Source organism: Molossus molossus, unplaced genomic scaffold (assembly GCF_014108415.1).
Source record: "Molossus molossus isolate mMolMol1 unplaced genomic scaffold, mMolMol1.p scaffold_m16_p_3, whole genome shotgun sequence".
In the NCBI taxonomy this organism is placed as follows: Eukaryota; Metazoa; Chordata; class Mammalia; order Chiroptera; family Molossidae; genus Molossus; species Molossus molossus.
In genome coordinates, this window is record NW_023425366.1 from 41,787,581 (window position 1) to 41,812,682 (window position 25,102).

Consider the following 25,102-nt stretch of genomic DNA (forward strand, 5'->3'; position numbering starts at 1 on the left):
ATCCCCCTTCCCTCTGAGGTTTGTCAGTCTGTTCCCTACTTCCATGTCTCTGGATCTATTTTGATCATCAGCTTATTTTATTCATGATATTTCACAGATAACTGAGATTATGTGGTACTTGTCTTTCTCTGACTGGCTTATTTTGCTTAGCATAATACTCTGCAAATCCCTCCATGTTGTCTCAAAGGGTAAGAGATCTTTCTTTCTTACAGCTGCATAGTATTCCACTGTATATATATATATACTACAGCTTTTTTATCCACTCATCTACTAATGGGCACTTGGGCTGTTTTCCAGATCTTAGCAATTGTAAATAGTGCTGCTGTTAACATAGGGGTATTCTTTCTGATTGGTGTTTCAGGCTTTGTAGGATATATTCCTAGAAGTGTGATCACTGGGTGAAATGGCAGATCGATTTTTAATTTTTTGAGAAAACACCATATTGTTTTTCATAGTGGCTGCACCAGTCTGCATTCTCACCAGCAGTATACTAGAGTCCCCTTTTCTCCACATTCTCACCAGCACTTGTTTGAAGATTTGTTGATGGCAACCATTCTGGCAGGTGTGAGGTAATATCTCATAGTCGTTTTAATTTGCATCTCTCTGATGATTAGAGATGTTGAGCATTTTTTCGTATGTCTCCTGGTCATTTGCATGTCCTGTTTGGAGAAGTGTCTATTTAAGTCCTCTGCCCATTTTTTAATTGGATTGTTTGTCTTTCTTCTGTTGAGCTATATGAGTACTTTATATATTTTGGATATTTACCCTTTATCTGATATATCATTGGCAAATAGGTTCTCCCAAAGAGTGGGTTCCCTTTTCATTTTAATGCTGGTTTATTATTCAGCTTTATAGTTTAATGTAGTCTCATTTATTAATTTTTTTTTTTGTTTCTCTTGCTCTCGGTGATGTGTCGGTGAAAATTCCAGCAGTCTATTTCTCTGTACCGCAGGCTGACGCTCTAACCGCTGAGCCAAACCGGCCAGGGCCCAGCAGTCTATTTAAAATGTAGTTTATAATACAGGAAAGGTTTAAATTTTTCAATATATAACTGATACTGGAATTTAAAAAGCAAATGACAGAAATTAACCATAGAAAAAAATTAACACTGGGACCTCTTCCCTTTCTTCTCTCCCTCCCTTATTTTCTTAGTTTTGCTTAACTTTCTAGGAACAATTTTTTGATTCTTAGAAATTTTCTTTGGTGCAAATTATATATCATTGGGCTGTATCAGAATACTAGATGTACAATTTTAAAACGTAACTAGGTAGGAATTTATTTTCAGTTTGTGTTTCTTATATTTTTTTCTAGGTTGTTTTAAGTTAAATGACTTCTGGATGGTCTGATAAGCATGTGTTAGAAACTTTTATATTCATGTATTTTTATTTGTACAGAATGGATTACTCTAGATTAGAGGTTGGCAATTTTACTTTGTAAAGAACCAGACAGTAATTATTTTAGGCTTCCCAGTCACTTTCTGTTCTAACTATTCAACTCTGCTGTTTTAGAGCAAAAGCTGTCATAAACAGTATGTAAACAAGTGAACATGGCTATGCTCCAATAAAGCATCATTTACAGAAATAGAATGTGTTTTTGGTCTTGAGCTGTAGTTTGCCAACCCCTACTCTAGATTACAAATTAAAACATTAATCTCTGGCACAAGTACTTTCCTGTAAATGTATAGATACTCTATGATATTGACTGGTAGAAAAATTTTAAATATTAGTTATAGTAAAGAGAGACTCAGATACTTTTGTTGCAGACTTAGTATATTAATGTGGTTTAATAAAGGTATATATGTTTTTAAGGATTATATAGATAGGTAATAATAAAAGTGCATTGCTCTACTAATGGTAATTTCCTTTTTTTTTTTTTTTGCCTTTAGTTATATGTAAGCAAAATTAAATCATTATAATGCTTTAAAAACAATTTACCAAATTTATTAAGCTGAGAGTCTTTAAAAAATCAAGGTACACATTTCTTCATATATTTTTCTGAGTGGGTTAGAACTCGTCTGGAATGAGATACAGGTTCCAACCCCCAATTTTATCACTGTGTTAGGTTTGTAATCATCTTCCATTGGCCTCTGTTTTCTTATCTATACAGTGAGGAAATACAATTCATACTTTACATGAGATAATGTTTGTAAGGTGGTTAGTATTTTGTATATGATATTTAAAGCCTAACAATTAGTGAATTGGCTTAGGAAGAGAGGACAGATAGAGAACATTCAGCTCAGGGAAAAATTCTAAAGAATATATAACATTTAGAGGTCACACAAGGAGTCATCAAAGATGACAGAGAAGTGCTATCTACTAATATAGGAGGAACACCAAGGCAAGAAGAGAATATTTCCTAAAAGTGGAAGTGGTCAGTTATTTCAAATGTGTTGATTTTCTTAGTAAGAGCAATACATAGAAGTGAATTTGGCCACATAGAGATAGATGTTAGGAGGGGTTTTAGTGGAGTACTAAGAATAGACAATAGACTTGGAGAAGATTGAAGCATGAATGGGAGTTAAGTAGGTGTAGACTGACAACTTGTTTAACAGCTTTACTATGAAGAGGAGTGTAGAAATCTGCAGCCTTTGGCTGTTGTGGGGAATGCAAGTGCAATCTAGAGGGATGGATGAGGTGCCAGAGAAAGATAATCGAAGGAGGCAATTGTGGAAGTGTGTACCTGTAATCTGTGTGATTCTGTTAACCAGTGTCATCCCAATAAATTCAGTAAAAAGGAAAAAAAAAAAAAAGATAATTGACAGAGGCAAGAAGGTCATTCAGTGCGAGTAGAGGGGTGATATATATTTTTTAACAACATTGATGTGAGAGAGAAACATCGATTGGCTGCCTCCTGCATGCCCTCTACTGGGGATTGAGGCCACAACTGGGGCATGTGCCCTTACCTGGAATCCACTGAGCCACACCGGGCTGGGCAGCACTTTATGTGTTTTAATTGGAGGCATGACGATGATTTCTGTATTGTAGTAGAATGAGATAGGTAGGTGTCCCATCAGTTAGCTTCTATTTTCTCATCAAAATATGAAATGTAATCATCAGCTGAGTGTTATGGGCTGGACTAGGAGTGTATGAAGATACTTGAGGTTTGTGGGAAGCAAAGGTCTAAAAGTGTTGTATTGGAGAATGGGAGTTTGAATTCTTTAGGGGATAACCAGTACCAGTTGATATTTGTGGTTGGTCGCATATATAAAATGAAACTTCAGACTTATTAAGTGATATATATTTTTTTTAATGCCTCACCCCCCATCATTCTTGCTAGAGAGATTTGTCAGTGTTATTAGTGTTCTTAGAGAACCAAACTTTGGCTGAGATTTTCTTTGTTGCATGTTTGTTTCTTATTTATTAACTTCAACTTTTGTTCTTAGATTTATCTCCTCTTTCTACTTGCTTTAAGTTTGTACTTGTCATTTAACGTACATTCTAAGATTTAGCTAAGTAAACTTTACTTTTCTAATATAAGAATGTAATATATAAAATATTTTAAAATAGAATTTAAATGAAAAAATTGCATGAACAGTTTAAAAAAATAGAATGTAGTAATAAATATTAGTAAACAACCAGATTCAGCTATATACCATTAAATGTAATATATTCTTCATCATTAAAAATCTAATTTGATGGCTTTTTTGCCATCTTCAGGAGCTCGTCTTCTTCTCTTCGCCACCCTCGTCGTCTTCTTCTTTTCTTTTTTTTTTTTTTTTAAACTCTCTCTTTAGAAAATTTTTATTTCCGGAGATGAACTTTACTTGCTAGGGTGATTTATACTTTAATATATTGTATAACTCTGTTTTCTAATACTTTAGCTGATTTTAGTTTTTCCTTTACTTATAAATAACTTGGATCTATAATCCACATTTGTCATGCTCTCTGATTTTATATCAAGGTTATATTTATTTTAACAATTTACCAATTTTTAAAAATCATTTTCTTCATACTAGAATGTTCTCAGTAATGCTATTCTTTGGATCATTTGAAAATTCATTAATAATGAGAACTAGAAATGAACTCATGGCAGGGCTGGGAAGTCAGTCACGGTTTGTTTTTTTAACCCTCATCCGAGGACATTTTTGCGTTTATCTTCTTCAGATAGAGCAGGAGGGAGAGAGGGAGGAAGCAAGAGAGAAACATCAACAGGGGCTGGGGACAAACTGCAACCAAGGTACATGCCCTTAGCGGGAACTGAACCCAGGACTCTCCAGTCTGCGGTCCGACGCGCTAACTGCTGAGCCAAACCAGCCAGGGCCAGTCACAGTTTTTATAACATTTTCAGGTTGTTTCTTATTTGTTAGTTTATCCATATTAATTTTGGTTTTGATTTTCAATGTTAATTTTGACATTGAGCCCTTAAGATACTAATAAAAAAATTGCTTTATCTTAGTTTTATTTTTGTTTCATCTCTTTTGAAAGTACCTTTGTTAGAGCTTTTTCTTATTAGTATGGAAGAACTACATGTTAGATCTATTAATTCTACTGTTTTTCTCCTCTCATTATTTTGTTTCTGCTTCAGATTTTTTACTTGCTATACTTAGTTGTAGGTATATTTTCTTAAAACTTTAAAGACAAATGGTTAGTTTATTACCAGTGTTGTTTTTAAGTGCTAAAACGCTTAAAGTTGTGAATTTGTCTTGGAGTATAACTGCCTAGTTCTCTTCATTTTTGATTAGGTAATCTTCTATTCTTTTATTTTGGTTAGAGCATTACAGTTTTTTAAATGACCTCTTTGACCTAACATTGTTTATTTTTTGCTGATAATAAAGTATATGATTCAGGTGGGGATTTATTGCATTGTAAATACAAGGTGTCACTTGTACAATTTTAAAGCTTAATGTAACTTTTAATGACTTTTGGGCTCTATTTTTGTAATATATTCACATAAATAGTAATGATGGTATTAAAGATGTAGAATTGTATATATCCGTTCTTTTCAACTTGTAGTTTGTTAATTTACAGTAGTTCACATTATTATTTTGTTTTTTCGTCTTGACATTGAATAATTAAAGTATCCCATTCAATTTTCTTTGTGTCAGTGATGTTTTTTTATGTCTAGCATTTTTGATCTGTAAATTTTATAAAATACTTTTGTATATTATTAAAAGATTTAATGTAGTATTTAAAATTTAAAATGTTTTTATGAAGTATGTGACGTAATATGTATGCAATGATTAATTTTCCATCTTTTAATTCTTTTGCATTTAAATTTCATCTGATATTAATTTTGTCATATGGTTTATTTTGCTTAGATTTGTCTTAACTTTTTTAAATCTTTTACATTTAGCTTTCCTGTATGAAATTTAGTTGTGTCTTCTACAGTAAGCAAATTTTTATATTTTGCATTTTAACATAACCAAATTCTTTACTTCAAAAGAATTTTGACACTCTTACATTTATTTGTTGAATTGATATATCTGTCTTTTTACTTTTTCTCTTTTTTCTATATTTTGTGGAAGGGTGACATTTAATTTTACATTTTTGTAGTCAGAGATGTTGGTACATATAACTTGTCTAATTATTCATCAAAATGGCCATTTTTTCCCTTTCTTTTATGGTAAAAATTTTAGTGCTTCAATTTTGTTTGCCGCACTTCCTCTTTTTTCCAAGTTGTTATGTTTTATCTGGAGTTAACATACCACGTCATTTTATTTTCAAGCTGTTCAAATTTTTCAAGATTATTTTTTTTCTTTTTAATAGCATGATTTATACTATGGAAACTAACATAGGAAGTAAGAGTGACAATGACCTGAATGGGCTTTTTAGTAAGATTATGACAGTGGGGGGGAGGAAACAACTTCACGTAGAATCTTAATGTGGACCCATTGACAAAGAGAATTTTTTGAACATCTTCTGGAATAGAGAATATGCTCTTCATTTTTTTTTCTCAGTGAAATCCTATGAGTGGGTTGTAGTTTTTCTTATGGTTTCTTGGTTATTTTAAAGGGGAACAGGATACATTTTAAAAAATCTTTTCTGGAATTTTGGTTTTAAACATTTAGTCAAATTCTGTTATTGTTGATCTGGGCAAGGTGTGTAGAGCTACCATTTCTTGTGTGCCTGGAAAATACTTCATTTTGTGGGTGTCTGGTTTCTCCTGTCATCCTCTCCCCACCCATCTTTGATTTTGTCATTTAAAATTTGTAAAACAGTTCATAGATATGAAAAAATTGGAGTTCATATTATTTGTAATTATTTATTACTTACAAAAATGAAATTTTGCATTTTGTACCCTGGTTAAGAAATGGAACAGTGAGGATGTCTGAAGCCCATGGTGTGGCATGTTTCTGGAGTCCTCTAGTTTTCATGCCAGGGATGACACACTGCACTAATGTTTTTGTTTTCATTACTTAGGTTTCTTATGATTTAATGTTTTTAAAATCGTGTGTGTGTATCTTAAATACTATATTTTAACTTTATATAAATTGTATTAGATGTGTTCTAACTTGCTTTTTGGCTCCTTGTTTGGAGATTTATACATATTGATGAGTTCAATGGTGTGAACGTAACAGAATTCATTTACCCATTTGGCATTTTGTTTGATATTCAAATGATGTGACTCAACATTCTTGTACATGACTCCTACTACAAATGTATGAGAACTTGTGTACTATATACATTTCTGCTTAGAAATGGAATTCCTTGGCCAGAGGTATATACATCTATACATATTCTACTTTACCAGATAATTATTATTTTCCAAAGTGATTATGCTAACTTGACAACTCCTGTAATCATTGCTCTATAGCTTTGCCTGTACATGGTATGTCAGAGTTAAAATTTTGCTAATCTGCTGGAGGTAATTTGTACCTTGTTTTGGTAAAATTTATATTTTCCTGTTTGCTTATCAAGTTGCATATCTTTTGTATTTTTTTTTTTTTTTATTTTTTTTTTATCCTCACCCGAGGATATTTTTCCATTTTTTGTACAGATAGAGTGGGAGGGAGAGAGAGGAAGGAGAGAGAGAGAGAGAGAAACATCGACGTGAAGGGACACATCGAGTGGCTGCCACCCGCACGACCAACCAGGGCCGGGGACAAACTGCAACCGAAGTACGTGCCCTTAGCGGGAACCGAACCCGGGTCTCCCCAGACCGCAGGCCGACGCTCTAACCGCTGAGCCAAACCGGCCAGGGCTCTTTTGTATTTTTATAGTCAAGTTTATTACCAATGTTTTTATCTTGTTCAGTGAAATGCTTGCCCATGTGTTCTGTCCATTTTTCTCTTATTAACTTCTTTTGGATATGACTTTTTTGGATATTATTTCTATGTCAGTTATATCTGTTGCAAACAATCTTCTCTCAGTACGTGACTTACATTTTAGGTTTTTGGAGGCATCTTTTGATATAGAGTAATTGCTAATTTATTGTAGGCATATTTACTTGTATTTTTCTTTGATCTTCCTCTAACCTGAAACCATAAATATGTTCTCCTGATGTCTTGTAAAGTTTTACTTCCCTATATATGTCTTGAAATTAATTTCTGTATTTTTTGTGAGGTAGAGGTTCACCACCAAATACTGAGTAGCCCACCTTTCTTTACTGACCATTGGAGCTTCATGGCATATGTTAAAAAAAGTCTGTTTCTTGTGCTTTCTTTTTTGTTTACATTATTAATTACAGTGGTTTATAGTACATCATAATATTTGGTAAAGCTAGTATCTTCTATATCTACCCTTCCGCATACTTTTTTGCTTTTTGGAGAATTTATTTTTTGTCTTCTATATTGTTTTAGGATAAGCTTGCCTGATTTCCAGGAAAAGCCCTGTAGGGAATTGAATTGAAATTTTATTGATTCTGTGTAATAATTTAGAGAGAATTGATATCTTTATGATGCTAGATTTTGTATCTATGAATCTACTAACATACATTTGAATCATAAGTATTTGTTTCGATGTATAGAAATTCAGGTGATTTTTGTACAGATGGTTTCCGACTTATAATGGTTCAGCTTAAGATTTTTCAACTTTATGATGATATGAAAATGATACGTATTCACCAGAAACCTTCCTTTGAATTTTGCTACTCTCTCATGATGCTAGACAGTAGATTATGAGGGTAAATAACTGATACTTTATAGTGTCCTGTGTTGCTTGCATTTTTGAATATTGTGTTTTCATATCTTACCATGTTTACAAAATGCCCGTTGTGTCTTCTGCTTCTGGTGAGAAGAAGAGGAAGACAAAGTATATTGATATAATCAGCAACCTTACTGTACTCTCCCAGTAATTTGAATAATTTGTTTATGAGTTCTTTTTCCCTCTCTTTTCTGTCAGGCATAGCTTGTGTGAATAAAGACTATTTAACTTTTCTGCTCTTACTGTTGTATTTTTAATTTTTTTTCTTTATTGCTTTTTAGAGAGAGAGAAAGGGAGAAGGAGAGAGAGATAGAAACATCGATGAGAGAGAACACAAATTGGCTGCCTTTTGCATGACCCCCACTGGGGATTTGGCCCACAACCTTGGCATGTGCCCTGACAGGGAGTTGAACCGGCGACCTCTTGGTTCATGGGGCGATGTTCAGCCACTGAGCCACGTCGGCTGGGCCTGCTCTTGTATCTTTTATTAACTTACTTGGTTTATCATATTAAGAGTTTCTACAAGAGGCCCTCCAAACATACACTCAATAGATATGAAGGTAGATGGGATAATAGAGGATGCTCTTTGAGGCATGTTTCTGTCTTTCAAGAGACGAGATTCATCACATCATCACTAGATGTGTTATCTGAGTGTTTGGTAGGTACTCTCTTAAGAGGTAAAGGAAGTTCCTTTCGATTTATAATTGAAGAAGAGTTTTTATAGTGAATATGTGATTTTAAATAGGATCTTCTTTCCCTTTTCTTACAAATATTGTGACAATCATTTCTTGGTGGTAGTTTCAAGAGGTAAACCAATTGTACACTTCTGTTATAAACCACAACTCATACATAATTTTCTTTTTTTTTTCCTTTTTTTTTTTATTGATTAATTTTTGTTACACATGTTTCTCCTTTTCCCCCCACTGATCCCCCCCGCCCCCTCCCTCCCTGCCCTATCCCCAGTTTGTTGTCCATATCCACTGTTCATGCATACATGCATATAAATTCTGTGGTTTGTCTCTCCCCCACCACCCCCTCTCTGAGGATTGTCAGTCTGTACCTCACTTCCACGTCTCTGGGACTACCCCATTCCTCAGACTATGTTCATTATATTCCACAAATAAGTGAGATCATATGAAACTTGTCTTTCTCTGGCTTGTTTCACTTAAGATGATACTTTCCAGGTCCCTCCATGTTGTCTCAAATGATAAGAGATCTATCTTTCTTATAGCTACGTAGTTCTCCATCGTGTATATGTACCACTGCTTTTTAATCCATTTGTCTACTGATGGACACTTGAGCTATTTCCAGATCTTAGCTATTATAAATAGTGCTGCTACAAACATGGGGTACATATATTCTTTCGGATTGGTGTTTCAGGCTTCTTAGTGTATATTCCTAGAAGTGGGATCACTGGGTCAAATGGAAGTTCAATTTTTAATTTTTTGAGGTAACACCATATTGTTTTCCATAGTGGTTACACCAGTCAGCAGTGCACTAGAGTCCCCTTTTCTCCACACCCTCGCCAACACTTGTTGATGGCGGCCATTCCGACAGTTGTGAGGTGATACCTCATTGTTGTTTTAATTTGCATCTCTCTGATGATTAGTGATGTTGAGCATTTCTTCATATGTCTCTTAGCCATTTGTATGTCCTGTTTGGAGAGGTGTCTATTTAGTTCCTCTGCCCATTTTTTAATTGGGTTCTTTGTCTTCCTTTTGTGGAGTTGTGTGAGCACTCTATATATATTGGAAATTAACCCCTTATCTGATATATCATTGGCAATTATGCTCTTTCATACAGTGGGTAGCCTTTCCGTTTTGATGATTTTGTCTTTCGCTGTGCAGAAGCTTTTTAGTTTGATGTAGTCCCATGTGTTCATTTTCTCCTTTGTTTCTATTGCCTTAGGTAATGTGTCAGTGAAAATTCTGCTGTGTACGATGTCTGAAATTTTGTTGCCTACAGTTTCTTCTAGGATTTTTATGGATTCATGAGTCACATTTAAGTCTTTTATTCATTTTGAGTTTATTCTTGTGTAGGGTGTAAATTGATGGTCTAGTTTCATTTTTCTGCATGTAGCTGTCCAATTTTCCCAGCACCATTTATTAAAGAGGCTGTCCTTACTCCACTGTATGCACTTGCCACTTTCGTCGAATATTAACTGAGCATAATATTTTGGGTCCATTTCTGGGTTCTCTGTTCTGTTCCACTGGTCTATATGCTGTTCTTGTGCCAGTACCAGGCTGTTTTGATTACAGTGGCTTTCTAGTATAACCTGAAATCTGGTAATGTGATCCCTCCAACTTTGTTCTTCTTTTTCAAGATTGTTGTGGCTACTCGAGGTTTTTTTGGTTCCATATGAACTTTTTAAGTACTTGTTCTAATTCTGTGAAGTATGCCATTGGTATTTTGATGGGGATTGCATTGAATCTCTAGATTGCCTTGGGTAGTATGGACATTTTAATGATGTTAATTCTCCCAATCCATGAACAGGGTATGTGCTTCCACTTTTTGATATCTTCCTCTATTTCTTTTTTCAATGACCTGTAGTTTTCTGAGAATAGGTCCTTTATTTCTTTGGTTAAGTTTATTCCTAGGTATCTTAATTTTTTTGCCGCAATGGTAAATGGGATTGTTTTCTTAGTTTCTCTTTCTGTGAGTTCATCATTGGTGTATAGGAATGCCATCGATTTCTTGACTTTAATTTTGTATCCTGCTACTTTACCAAATTCATTTATTAAGTCTAGTAAACTTTTGATGGAGTCTTTGGGGTTTTCTGCGTATAGTATCATGTCATATACAAATAATGACAGTTTCACTTCCTCCTTTCCAATTTGGATCCCTTTTATTTTTTCTTCCTGTCTGATTGCTGTGGCTAAGACTTCCAGTACTATGTTAAATAAGAGTGGCGAAAGTGGGCATCCTTGCTTTGTTCCTGTTCTTAAGGGAAATGCTTTTAGGTTTTGCCCATTGAGTATGATGTTGGCTGTAGGTCTTTCATATATGGCCTTTATTATGTCTAGATATGATCCCTCTATTCCCACATTGCTGAGCGTTTTTATCAGAAATGGATGCTGGATTTTGTTGAAGGCTTTTTCAGCATCTATTGATATGATCATGTGGTTTTTATTCTTCATTATATTTATGTGGTGTATCACGTTTATTGATTTGCGAATATTGTACCAGCCTTGCATCTCAGGGATGCATCCCAATTGGTCATGGTGGATAAATTTTTTGGTGTATTGCTGGATCCGATTTGCTAGTGTTTTGTTCGGGATTTTGGCATCTATGTTCATCAGGGATATTGGCCTGTATTTTTCTTTCTTTGTAGTGTTTTTTTCTGGTTTTGGAATTAGAATTATGCTGGCTTCATAAAACGAGTTTGAAAGGCTTCCTTCTTTTTGAATTTTTTGAAATAGTTTGAGGAGAATGGGTGTTAGTTCTTCTTTGAATGTTTGGTAAAACTCCCCCGTGAAGCTATCCGGGCCAGGGCGTTTGTTTGCTGGGAGAGGCTTGATTACATCTTCAATTTCTTCTGTTGTTATTGGTCTGTTCAAGTTTTGTATCTCTTCCTGGTCCAGTTTTGGGAGACTATGTGTTTCTAGAAATTTGTCCATTTTGCTTAGATTGTCGAATTTGTTGCCATATAATTGTTCATAGTAGTTGTTAACGATCTTTTGTATTTCTGTGGTGTCAGTTGTTACTTCTCTTTCATTTCTGATTTTGTATATTTGGGTTCTCTCTCTCTGTTTCTTGGTGAGTCTAGCTAAGGGTCCATCAATCTTGTTTATCTTTTCGAAAACCAGCTCTTTGTTTCATTGATCCTTTGAATTGTTTTCCTGGTCTCTATGTCATTTATTTCTGCTCTGATCTTTACTATTTCCTTCCTTCTACTTGCTCTGGGGTTTTCTTTTTGTTTGCTCTTTAGTTCTTTAAGTTGTGAGGTTAGATAGTCTATTAGAGATTTTTCTTGTTTTTTGAGGTAGGCCTGTAGTGCTATGAACTTCCCTCTCAGAACTGCTTTTGTTGCATCCGATAGATTTTGTGTTGTTGTGTCTTCATTTTCATTGGTTTTTAGGAAGTTTTTGGTTTCTTCCTTGATCTCCTCTGTGACCCATTCATTGTTTAATAACAAACATGCTATTTAGCTTCCATGTGTTCAAATGTCTTTGTGTGTTCTTCTTGCAACTGATTTCTAGTTTCATGCCATTGTGATCTGAGAAGATACTTGACTTGATAGGATTTCAGTCTTCTTGAACTTGTAGAGACTTAGTTTGTGCCCTAACATGTGGTCTATCTTTGAGAATGTCCCATGTGCACTTGAGAAGAATGTAATTCTGTAGTTTGGGGGTGTAATTCTCTGTAGATATCTATTAAATTCATTTGTTCTAGTGCTTCATTTAGAGTCTCTGTTTCCTTGCTAATTTTTTGTCTAGAGGATCTATCCAGTGATGTCAGCTGGGTGTTGAAGTCCCCTGCTATGATTGTATTGCTATCGATTTCTCCTTTGAAGTCCTCCAGAAGAATTTTAGTATATTTTGGTGCTCCTGTATTGGGTGCATATATGTTTATCAAGGTTATATCTTCCTGTGGATAGATCCTTTCAATATTATGTAGTGGCCTTCTTTGTCTCTAGTTATGGCCTTCATTTTGAAATCTATTTTATCAGTTATGAGTATTGCTACCCCTGCTTTTTTTTCCTTTTCGTTTGGTTGGAAGATTTTTTTCCATCCCTTCACTTTCAACCTATGTGAGTCTTTTGTTGTGAGGTGGGTCTCTTGCAAACAACATGTAGATGACTCATGCTTTCTTATCCAATCAGCTACTCTGTGTCTTTTTATGGGAGCATTCAATCCATTTACATTTAAGGTGATTATTGATATGTACTTATTTATTGCCATTTTTGTTTAGTGTAGTTCTATTTTTCTTCCCATTTCTCCTGCTAATTAAGCAGTCCTTTTAACATTTCTTGTAGTGCTGGTTTGGTGCTAATGTATTCCCTTAGCCTTTTGTTGTCTGGGAAGCTTTTTATTTGACCTTCTATTTTGAATGATAGCCTTGCTGCGTAGAGTATTCTTGGATTCAGATCCTTGTTATTCATTACTTTGAATACTTTATGCCATTCTCTTCTGGCCTGTAGTGTTTCTTGTCAGAAGTCAGCTTAGAGCCTTATGGGGTTTCTTTTGTAGGTAACCTGTTGCTTCTCTCTTGCTGCTTTTAGGATTCTCTCTTTGTCTTGAATTTTTGGCACTTTGATTACTATGTGTCTTGGTGTGGGCTTGTTTGGGTTCTTCTTACCTGGGGCTCTCTGTTCTTCTTGAACTTGAATACCTTCCTCCTTCACCAAATTAGGGAAGTTTTCTGTCACTATTTCTTCAAATATATTCTCTAACCCTTGCTCACTTTCTTCTTCGGGGACTCCTATGATGCGAATGTTATTACGTTTCCAGTTGTCCCATTGTTCTCTTAAGCTGTTTCCCTGGTTTTTTTAAATTATTTTTTCCTTTTGGTTTTCTGATTGGTTGATTTTTTTCTACCCTATCTTCTAATTCACTGATCCGGTCCTCAGTTTCCTCTACTCTGCTATTTAGACTTTACAGTGTGTTTTTTATTTCTGATATGTCATTCTTCATTTCTTTTTGGTGGTTTTTAATTTCCAACTGGTTGATTTTCAACATTTCTATGTCTTTACTCATGGTGCTCATGTCCTTACACATGCTGTTGAGCTTCCTCAAGATCATGGCTCTGAATTCTAGTTTTGTTAACTTGCTTAACTGCACCTCATTTATCTCATCTTCGGTAGAGGGCTCTTGTTCTTTCATTTGGCTTTTGTTTCTATTTTTCACCATTTTGGCTATCACAGTGGGCTTTGGAATCTGCCAAATTTTCCCTGTGGGTGTTGGTGTTCTGCTGTTTGTGGCTCCCTCTCCTGAGTTTGGATGAGGCAGGGAAGACCCCCCTTTAAACACCACTGTCAAGTCTTAGCTTTCCTGGTTTGTGTTGCTAGCCCAGGGAATGGTAGTTATCATCTAGCTTTTTTTTGCCTGGAGGCTATTAGTAGAGGTCACCTGAAGAACCTTGGTTTCTTTGTTGCCTGAAAAACTCCCTGAGGTGCTCAGTGTAAGAGGATTTCCGAGGGTGGGGCAGATGCTGGTTGTTAATGGGCCTCAATTAGCATTCCAATGGCCACCAGGTGGGGTTGAGTCTCTGAGGGAGGGGCCGCAGTCTCTCCTCAGGGCCCTGGGAAGGAGTAAGATGATCATATTCCTGAGTGACTGCACTCAGCAAAAGCTCTGAGCACCCTCCAAAACCCGGGTTCCCCACATAGTTCCAGTCCAGTCTGCCTTCCCTCTGCTGGGGCCCAATGTGAGTGGCTGCTGCCAATTTAGCCTCTGTCCAGACTCTGCCTCGTGGAGCCGCCTGGGATTTTTAACCCAAGGGCACTGCTTCCAGCCAAGGGCGGCCGAGGCTGTGGCACCAGCCGAGTTCGCAGGACTCAGACGAGGGTGTAGCACTTAGCTGAAGCCACAGAACCTACCCGCTATCGCAGGATGCAGCTGATTCAGCAGCAGCCTCCAGCCGAGTCCCCTGGTCCCAGCCGAGTTCTTGCGGCACCAGCCGAGTGCGTAGCGCTCAGCCGAGTTTGCAGGACACAGCCGTGGTGGCAGTAGCTTCCAGCTGAGTCCCCTGGTCCTAGCCGAGTCCTTGCGGTGCCATCCGAGTGCGTAGCACTCAGTTGAGTTTGCAGGACACAGCCGAGGTGGCAGTAGCTTCCAGCCGAGTCCCCTGTTCCCAGCCAAGTCCGCTGGTCTCAGCCCAGGGCGCTGCGGACCGTGGGCTCCCGGCCCCCTCTCGCGTCCTCACAAGCCTACCAGGATTGAGTCGGTGTCCCTGGTTATGTGGTCCTCCAAGGTGTCTTTCAGTTGCCTCTTCCTGACGATTTGTCTTTATTTTCGTTTTCAATCCAGTTTGGTCCTGGGAGATGGTTTGTGTAGCTTCCATTCACCCCGCTGCCATTTATTCAAACCTCCATAATTTACTTTTTATACATTGAGTTTTTTGAGATTGCTATTACTGTGAGTGAGGTTGGCTTGTACATATTTATTTTACTAAGCTCATGTTAATTAAGTTTAATATTCATTTTATTTTTCTAACTAATTAATTAGTCCAGTATCTCATTGCAGGGACACATCAATTACACATGACAAGAATGTATCAAGAAAATAAAAACAGTGAAATAATTTGTATCTTTCCCATATCACTCATAATAATCATGCTTTTGCTGTATCTTTCTAGTTATTCGTATTTTAGTATGTAGTCACTTTCTTTACTGTTTTTGCCATGTATATTGAAATAATATTATGTGATTTATAGGTAGTTTTTTAATTTTGATGAATTTGGTTATTTTTTTAAGAGATAATTTTATGACTTCTTACATTGTCTATTTTTTTCCCAAGAGTCAATATTGATTACCTATTTAATCAAAGTGACAATAAAGCATTTATTTATTTATTCACATTTATTTATTCATTTTTTTAATTTATTTTTTTCCTTTATTGATTTTAGAGAGAGAAGAAGGGAGAGAGAGAGAGACAGAAACATCGATGAGAGAGAACATTGATTGGCCGCCTCTTGCATGCCCCCTGTTGGGGATTTGGCCTACAACCCGGGCATGTGCCCTGACGGGGAATCAAACTGGTGACCTGTTGGTGCATGGGTCGAGGCCCAACCACTGAGCCACACCGGCCAGGCTATTATTTTTTTATTTAATTAATTTATTTTTGCTACAGATGTTTCTCCTTTTTTCCCCATTGACATCCTCCTCCCATTCCTGCTCCATCCCCCCACCCTCAGCATTGTTGTTTATGTCCTTTATTTATCCATATATGCATATGTTCTTTGGTTTTTCTTTCTTTATATGGGACAATTTTTAAAATATTTAAGTTGTACTGTTAATAGCTTTAATGGTTACAGAAAGTGATTTAATCTTTTTCCCCCTAGGTTAGTGACTTTGGAAAACAGCCCATGCATTACACCAGAGTTGCTTCGTATCTTTCAGAATATGTCACCACTTCTTGGTAAGTATTAAAGTATAAACTTATTATTCTTTTGAATGTAGCCATAATTTGGGGCATTATAGATTATCTGTTTTTAATAAAGTTCCTCATATTGAAAAATAAGTTGGATAGAGTTTTTAATAGCCTCTAGATTTTTTCTATATAAGTTTAAAAAATTTTTTTTTTCTTTATTGATTTGAGAGAGAGAGGAAGAGAGAGGAAGAGAGAGGGAGAGATAGAAATATCAATCAGCGAGAACGTCAATTGGCTGCCTCCTGCATGCCCCCCACTGAGGATTTAGCCCACAACCTGGGCATGTGCCCTGACTGGGAATCGAACCGGCGACCTCTTGGTGCATGGGTCGAAGCTCAACCACTGAGCCACACCATCTGGGCTCTATATAAGTTTTAAGCATCATTTCTGTTTATTAGAGATCAAACAGTAAATTTAGTAAATTACTAAATAAAAACAAAAAAGGTTCTTAGGAGACTAATTACATATTAAGTTTGAACTTTGGTAAAATTTATTTCTGAAAGCAGTTCTGTGTGGTATTTAAAAGGTTATACTGTACGGCTGCTTCCATATATACCTTGGTTTTATCCAGCTTCTTTTACAACATGATTTTGTGCTATTAGTTTTTCACAAATGAGCTTTGTACATATTTCTGATTTAGCTAAGGAACTATAATATGAACCAAAAACAATGAAAAGTATTAAATACTGGAAAAATCAGTATTGTTTGTTGAAGTATTACTTAATGTATGAGCTGTGAAATCATGAAGCTTACTGTTACTGAAGCAATGCTTTTGGTACATGAAACTGTAGAACTGGACAGTGTGCTAGGAGTAGACTTTTAGTCCCTTTTAGGCCACCTTGGATGAGATCTAATAAGATTCTTTTTTGCCAATCTAATGATAAATAATGATAGAAAATTAATGCTTTTCTGTTATATGTCAGCCACCACTCATAAATCTGTAATATCTTAAATTAAAAATAATATTTTGTTTATAAAGTTGTTTTGTGGGAAATTTTATTAGTGCAGATTCACATTTAAACTAATGGAATATTTAGTGATTCTATTCAGTGCTATTTACTGGTCCCCCCACCCCCCCATAATCTGTAATATACTACCATTTTTAAAAGTTCTTTATTTTTAAAAATGTAAAGATTATTTACGTTTTTTCCACTTAGAATCTCCATTCTTCAGTACTCATCCATGAAGCATCTTTAATTCCTTCATTAGGACTTTGAGTATACTAACTGAATAGTTTTAATGTTGTCAGGAGACAGTGTTTATGTAGGAAAATGCTGAGAAAAAGCCATATTTATTTGGGCAATATCTAAAGATTGTTTTTTTTCCTAAGCACTTTAGAGTGAGTAGTTTTATTAGAGGCAAAAAACATTACTGAGGTATAATGATACACCAGAGAAGTGCAGACTCACTTTTGACAGATCAACAAATGTGGACTAGAACAAAATTATAACTGGTTAAAAAACGACCGTTTACTCCATCTGGGTGGCTCCATTGGTTGGAAAGGCGTCCAGACATCAAGATTGCAGGTTTGATTCCTGGTGAGGGCACATATTTAGGTGGCAGGTTCAATTCCCTGTCAGGGTGCCTACGGGAGGCAACCAGTGTTTTTCTCTCACATGGATGTTTCTGTCCCTCTCCCTCCTCAGAAATTTAAAAGGATAAAGCAAATGTAACATTTAAAATATAAATTAAAGCCCTGACCAGTTTGGCTCAGTGGTTGGAGCATTGGCCTGTGGACCAAAGGGTCCAGGTTTGATTCCCCATCAAGGGCACATGCCTGGGTTGCAGATTTTATCCCTGGCTCTGGTCGAGGTCATGGGGGAGGCAACCAGTCGATCTCTCTCATTCTGTTTCTGTATCTCTCCCTCCCTCTATCTAAAAATCAGTGGGAAAATATCCTCACATGAGTAGTAACAAAAAGGAAAGAAAGTATAAATTAAAGATAGGTTCAAAATATAAAGAGGAAGGAGTAAAGTATAAATTATAATTAGACTGATAGATATAAATCCCTTATGCACAGCATAACTAGAAAATTTAACGGACCACAGATTTGCCTCAGAGCTCTCTCAGTCTGTGGAAGAAAAAAATTCAGTCACTTAAATCAGAGGTTTTCAGTATGGACACTTAACATTTTGGGCCAGATAATTTTTTTTTTAAATACGTTTTCATTGATTGTTAGAGGGAGAAAGAGGTAGAAACATCAATGAGAGTGAAACATGTATCAGCTGCCTCCTGCATGCCCCCTTCTGGGAATGGAGCCTGCAACCCTGGCATATGCCCTGAGTGGGAATCCAACTGCGACCTCTTAGTGCATGGGTCGATGCTCCACCACTGAGCCATACCAGCTGGGCCACATAATACTTTGTTATGTGGGATTATGTAGTGCACTGTAGGAAGCTTATATTAAGCATCCTCAACCTCAGCCCATTAGTGCCAGTTTTGTTTTGTTTTTGTTTTTAATTTAGAGAGAGAAAGAAAGGGGGGAGACACATAGAGAGAAACTTCAGTTTGTTCCACTTATTTATGCATTCATTGCTTGATTCTTTTTTTGTATGTGTTTATTTTCAGATAGAGCAGGAGGGAGAGAGGGAGGAAGAGAGAGAAACATCAATGTGAGAGAGAGACACTGAGTGGCTGCCACCCGCGTGATTCCAACTGGTGCCAGGGACAAACTGTAACCGAGATACCTGCCGTTAGTGGGAACCGAACCCTGGTCTCTGGAACTCAGGCCAATGCTCTAACTGCTGAGCCAAACCCACTAGGGCCATTGGTTGATTCTTGTATGTGCCCTGACCTGGGATCAAACCCGCAACCTGGTACACACTGGGACAACACTCTAACTAATGGAGCTAACTGGCCAGGAGGTGCTAGTATTTTGTTGTTGTTTTGTTTTTTTATTGTTTACACTTTTACAGATGTCCCGGTATTCCCCTCTCCTCTTTACCCACCTCCACCTAGCTCTGGTCACCTCTCCCGTGACCTTCACCACTGTGTTGTCTGTGACCATGGGCTGTGAATGTATGTTCTTTGGCTACTCTCTTCACCTTCTTTTATCCAGTCCCCCCCACCTCTCTGACCTCTGTCAGACTCTTCCATGTATCAATACATCTGGTTCTATTTTGTTTGTCAGTTTAATTTTTGATTATTAGATTCCATGTCAGTTTATTTTTTGTTCATTAGATTTCACACATGAGATCATATGGTACTTGTCTTTCTCTGACTGGCTTATTTCACTTAGCGTAACACTCTCCAGGTCTATCCACGCTGTTTTAAAGGGTAAGATTTCCTTCTTTTTTACGGCTGCATAGTATTCCCTTGTGTAAATATACCACACCTTTATCCACTAATCTAATGATGGGCACTTCTACTCTTTCCAGATCTTGGCTATTATAAATAATGCTACTATGAACATAGGGGTGCATATATTCTTTCTGATTGGTGTTTTGGGATTCTTAGAATATAGTGTGAGAGTTGGGTCACTTGGTCAAACTACAGGTCCGATTTTAATCTTTTGAGGAACCTCCATACTCTTTTCCACTGTGGCTGCGCCAGTCTTTGTTCCCACCTACAGTGCACAAGGGTTCCCTTTTCTCCACATCAGGAGGTGCCAGTTTTAATAACCAAAGTTCCGAATCATTGCTAGATGTCCCCAGAGAGGAAAAATTGCTCCTGGTTGAGAACTTATAATTATTCACATGTCTAAAAATAAATACAGATGCCTTGCATGGTTCTGATACAAGAACCAGACAATAATTTTTCTTTATGTCACTAGGAACTCATAGATATAACTAACATTGTTTAGTGTACCTCAAAATAGATACATTTGTTAATTTTAGGACTATAATATTTACTGATGATGGACAGCATGCCCTAGAAAATTTAGTAAAAGCTACCCTAGGCATGCTAGAGGCATCATTGATCTAGGAATAATTTTAAAAATATTTGTAAGAGATGGGTGCTATGGTTTTAAAATTTAGCCTGTTTTAAGTATTGTTTTTTTTTTTCATCATAGATCATGATAAAATTTTAGGTGACAGTGATTTAGAAATTAGATTCCCTGACATGCCTGGAATATAGCCATCCTAAGTTTTCACTGAAATATGAATCCTTCACAGGGATTGCCAAATAATCTGTTGTTTAGTGTTGGTCTGTGAAACAATGTTAGTAAGTCCAGACTTGTTCTCCTTGTTTTACCTGAGAAGAAAGAGACAGTGTGAATTTTTCATAAGGATAACTTTATTTGATGTAAAGACCTACCTCTTTGTCCTGAGATTTTTGTCTTTTGTTGCAAAAAATACTTAGATGATAGCCTTTGTTATTTCTTTTTATGTCTTTCATTAGCATGGTAACAAGTTGGTCAGTCCCTGTCCCCTCCACTTCCTTATTTTAAAATAATCTGTTAAGTCCTAAAATTTGTGAACTAATGCCTTTAAAATACATTTTGAGCTAGAAATAAGATTGTCATTTAGTTGTGAGAGTCTATGGGAAATTCTCATCTGAATAGAATGTCTTCTCTCTTTGTTAGAATATGAGTTAGATAAGAACCCAGGCCCTAGGCCAATATTTTGTCAGAACATTTTTTTAGTCTATCCTATCATAAGTGAATAAACTTTATAAATATTAGTAACAAAGAACAACAGGTTTTAGATATAGATGATATTTTGGGGTCGTTTTGATCTCTAATTATATATATACAATCTGTATTGTATTATTATTGTGTGTGATAAGACATGAACATTTGATCATCTCAAAATTAACAAAATAGTTTTCTACTTTGCACTTGAAAAGAAATAGCTAACAACAGTATCCTTCTCCTGTGCTGTTCTGGTATTTACTTCATTAAGAACATTTTTTATATGTAGGTTTTTATAGGTTAGAAGCAGGACAAAACCCAAAGATTGAAAATATCTAAACACAATATAATTTTTTGGAGTATAATGGGGATTCTTTTCATAAGTAGAGTAGCATAATGTTTATTGTGTGAACCCATTTAGCAGTGTCAAATATGAAGGTAAAGCTATTCAATTGCATGGTGTTCACCATGCTAGCACTAGAAATTCAGTTTGATTTGAAAGATTGGATTATTTGGCTATGTAGCTCTTTTCTGAAAGGGGAAAAAAAGGGAACTTAATATTCTTTTCTGAGTTGATTTAATTAGTGGAAGGTATATGGGAAAGCATTAAGTTATAGGTTGAGGCCACTTTTTGGCTAATTATCTATATACAAGTATTCTGAATAGCACTCAGAACTAAAATTTGTAAAGAAGTATAACTTAATTTTAAAGAAATTGCTTTATTTAAACTATGAACAATAAATTAGTTTGTCTTTTTTATTTTGTTTACTTTTTATTATTACTATTTTGATCCTCCCCAGAGGATATTTTTCCATTGCTTTTTAGATAGAGTGGGAGGGAGGGAGGAAGGGAGAAAGAGAGAGAAACTTCCATGTGAGAGAGACACATCAACTAGTTGCCTCTCACATGACCCTAGGGCATCAAACCTGCAACCTAGGTACGTGCCCTTGACTGGCATTCGAACCCGAGATCCCTCGGTCCGTGGGCCGATGCTCTAACCGATGAGCCAAACAGGCCAGGGCGAGTTTGTCCTTTTTAAAGAAATATTTATTATTTTGGCAGAACAAAGTTCAGAAAATCTCAGAACCTGCTTTAAGATCATCAACGGTTATATCTTTTTATCATCAACAGAATTTTTACAGGTATGTTGGAATTTTTGCATTGTAAAAATTTATACAGTTATTTTGTTTCTCATTTGAAACGAAGAGGTACTTTTTCAAAATTTAAATGACTGATCTATATTACTTTAAGTGGGGGAAGTATTTTATAAGCATTACCCATTGCAGGGCAAATGGGATACAGTTCAGTGAATTAGGTTTTAAACACAGAAACTGTGCTTTTGAATAAATAGATCCTCATATTTCTATAAAAATCATATAGGGAATAAGTTATATTTTTATTCTTCAAACTTTTCCTAGAGTTATAATAGAAAATTTAGTATATAATTCTCAAATAGATTATAATGAATTTCAAACTGAATTTTATGTGTTTTTTTAATATTTTAGATATATTCATATGTATATTTTACTTTTGATTGAATTTCAGACATATGCAGTAGGTCTGTGTCAGTCCTTTTGTGAGCTGCTAAGGGACATTACTACAGAAGGTCAAGTTCAAGTGCTCAAGGTATTGTCATTTTTTAAATTATTGTTACAAGTTCATAATAGCATTATAAGTTTTCCAACTATATTTTGTGAAATTGGACCCTCATTTCAGTTTGGATGATTGACAAGGAGGAGAAGAGTAATTCTAGACAGTAACTTCTTTTTAGCAGTATTCAGTCGGTTTAATACTTCTAGACCAAAGGTCTCAAATTTGTCTGTGAGTACAGATCCCCTGAGGGTGTTGTTAAAATGTAGATGCCGCATTTCTAAAATGGTCCCCCTCATCCTGAGACCTCCTTTTGTATAGCAAGGCTTTTTAAAACTTTTATGAATTATCCAAAGGCTGGTGACATTTGCTACTTCTCACCCCTCTAGTTTGTTAGCCTGCTTTTGGGATAAAATTTTCATATTATAAGTTGGTTATTTAATTTAAGTTGACTATCAGAATGCCAAATTTATATGGATTGTGTGTAATTAAGAACCAATATCAAATCACTGTGTTGTACACCTAAAACTAATATGTTGTATGTCAGTTATACTTCAATTAAAAAACAAAACAAAAATAACCATACAAACTCTGAGTCTTTATGCATTATAGCTTTACAGATTAATTATATTTATATATTGTATATAACTGTATATAATTAAGAACTAACAGGTTTTGAGTTGTACATTTTTATTAAATATATAAATACTATCAAATGTATATTTTTACATATAAACATAAATATATATATTTAAATATATTTTTACAGGTATATTTGTGTACACACACACACATACACACACACACACTTTATGTATGGACTAAGCCAGAGGGTGAAGCTGTTAAAAGTACTCCTTTTTTTGTTTTTAATTTCTTAGCTGTATTCTAAGTGAAATAGGAGAACTGCTTAGGTAAAGTGTTACTGTCATAAACAAAGGAGCATTTATTGTGTGAAAACCATTGCATGGCTGTAGATCCTAAAAACTATTTTAATTTTCTCCCAGTGAAATGAGAAGTGTTTTCCCAAAGAGGTTCATTTTAAGAAATGTATTTAATCACAGTGTGGCTCAATGGATTGAGCATTGTCCCATGGACTGAGAGGTCCTGGTTCAATTCTCAGTCAGGGCACATGCCTGGTTTTAGAGCTCGATCCCCAGTAGGGGGTGTGCAGAAGGCAGCCGATCTATGTTTCTGTTTCTCTCTTCCTTCCTCTCTTTCTTAAAAAAAAAAAAAATCAAAAACATTTTAAAAAAAATTACTATAGTCAAACCTATATATTGATTTAAAATCTCAAACAGTATCTTATTATTTATTAAATAGATGTTAAATACTATTTATCATGAATAAGCTATTTTTTTTTTATATATATAAAGAATATTTTAGGACTCTGGTGCATTTATGCTTATACTTTAAAATTTTTGAGAAAGCTAAGAGCTCTCTCAAAATGTTTGGCATTTTCCTAATCTCAGAGTTCCATTAAAGCTATAATAATAGTTTTTAATATTAGCTTATTATTTTTAATACTTCTGAGATTCTTTTTCTTAATATAGTATGCTGTATAACATTTTTAATATATTTTTGACTAAATGGCACTGTTATACTAATTTTTGACGGTATCTGAAAGCAACTTCTTTGTGCTTTGAAGCAGAAAATTACAATGTTATGAAAATTGGATAGAAAGACAGTATGCCTACTTTAGGAACAGATAGTTAAGGGCAAAAAATAGGCTTTATTATATTGTGTGACTTAGAACAACTTACCTTGATGAGTATAATTATATTCTAAAAATACTTGAATTTTAACTGTTCACTTTTTTTTGTGGTTAATCCTCACCTGAAGATATTTTTCCATTGATTTTTAGAGAGAGTGGAAGGGTGGGAGGGGAGAAAGAGAGAGAAAAACACTGATGTGAGAGAGACACATCGGTTGGTTGCTTCTCGTTTTCTTTACCTGTGTTTTGCAGGAAGCAATGACTTTTATTATTAACTTTTACCAATGTGTTTTTCTGATTTTTAGGTTGTGGAAAATGCCCTTAAAGTGAACCCAGTATTAGGTCCACAAATGTTTCAACCAATTCTACCCTGTGTTTTCAGAGGTATTATAGAAGGGGAGGTAAGATTTTTTTTTTTTTTTTATTAAGCTTGGAAGGACAGTATTGGACCCTTACAGTTCTAGTTTTAATTATTTTCCCTCTTCATTGGAAAATTATTTCTTCATTGTCTTATGTAAAAGGAAAGCTTTTTAAAATATTTATTTTGAAGTAAATTTTAGGTATTCATACAGCTTTGCTTATTATTTTTCCACATAGGAAAGGATAAGCTTCTTTTGATATCTCATCTCTCACTCATATGTTCTAAGTCCAGCTCTTAAATAGATTCATATAACTATGTATATTAAGAACATTTAAAGTAATATAAATATATAAATATGCCATTGGTAAATATCCTTTGTCTGTTCTTTTCTCTTTATTATATATATATATATGTATGTATATATATATACACACACACACACGTTATATATATTTCTATATAAATATACAGATGTACCAAAAAAATCACTTTAAAGCTCAATTGATATTTCTTTTTTTTCATATTTAACCGATTGGCATTTCTAATTATTCAGTAGAGGTCTTTGGGGACACCCTATATATGTAATACATATATATTACCTTATATAACATATATATATATATATATATATATTTAGTAAGTTAGAGTTAGACAGTATTGACAGTTCAGTGTAAAGAAGCAATATGAAGGAGAATA

The 25,102-nt window shown here is 35.3% G+C and overlaps 1 protein-coding gene across 3 annotated transcripts in view; it reads left to right on the forward strand.

Annotated features, from left to right (window-relative positions):
- Window positions 1-25,102, forward strand: part of IPO11 (importin 11) — a 211,150-nt gene that overhangs the window by 107,244 nt on the left and 78,804 nt on the right. For 2 of the 3 annotated variants that reach the window (XM_036279398.1, XM_036279399.1), the window contains exons 22-25: window positions 16,083-16,159; window positions 21,807-21,886; window positions 22,290-22,370; window positions 24,351-24,446. In XM_036279398.1, the coding sequence (XP_036135291.1) occupies window positions 16,083-16,159; window positions 21,807-21,886; window positions 22,290-22,370; window positions 24,351-24,446 (334 nt within the window). The remainder of the gene's footprint in view (window positions 1-16,082; window positions 16,160-21,806; window positions 21,887-22,289; window positions 22,371-24,350; window positions 24,447-25,102) is intronic. The other variant, XM_036279400.1, reaches the window with a different exon arrangement.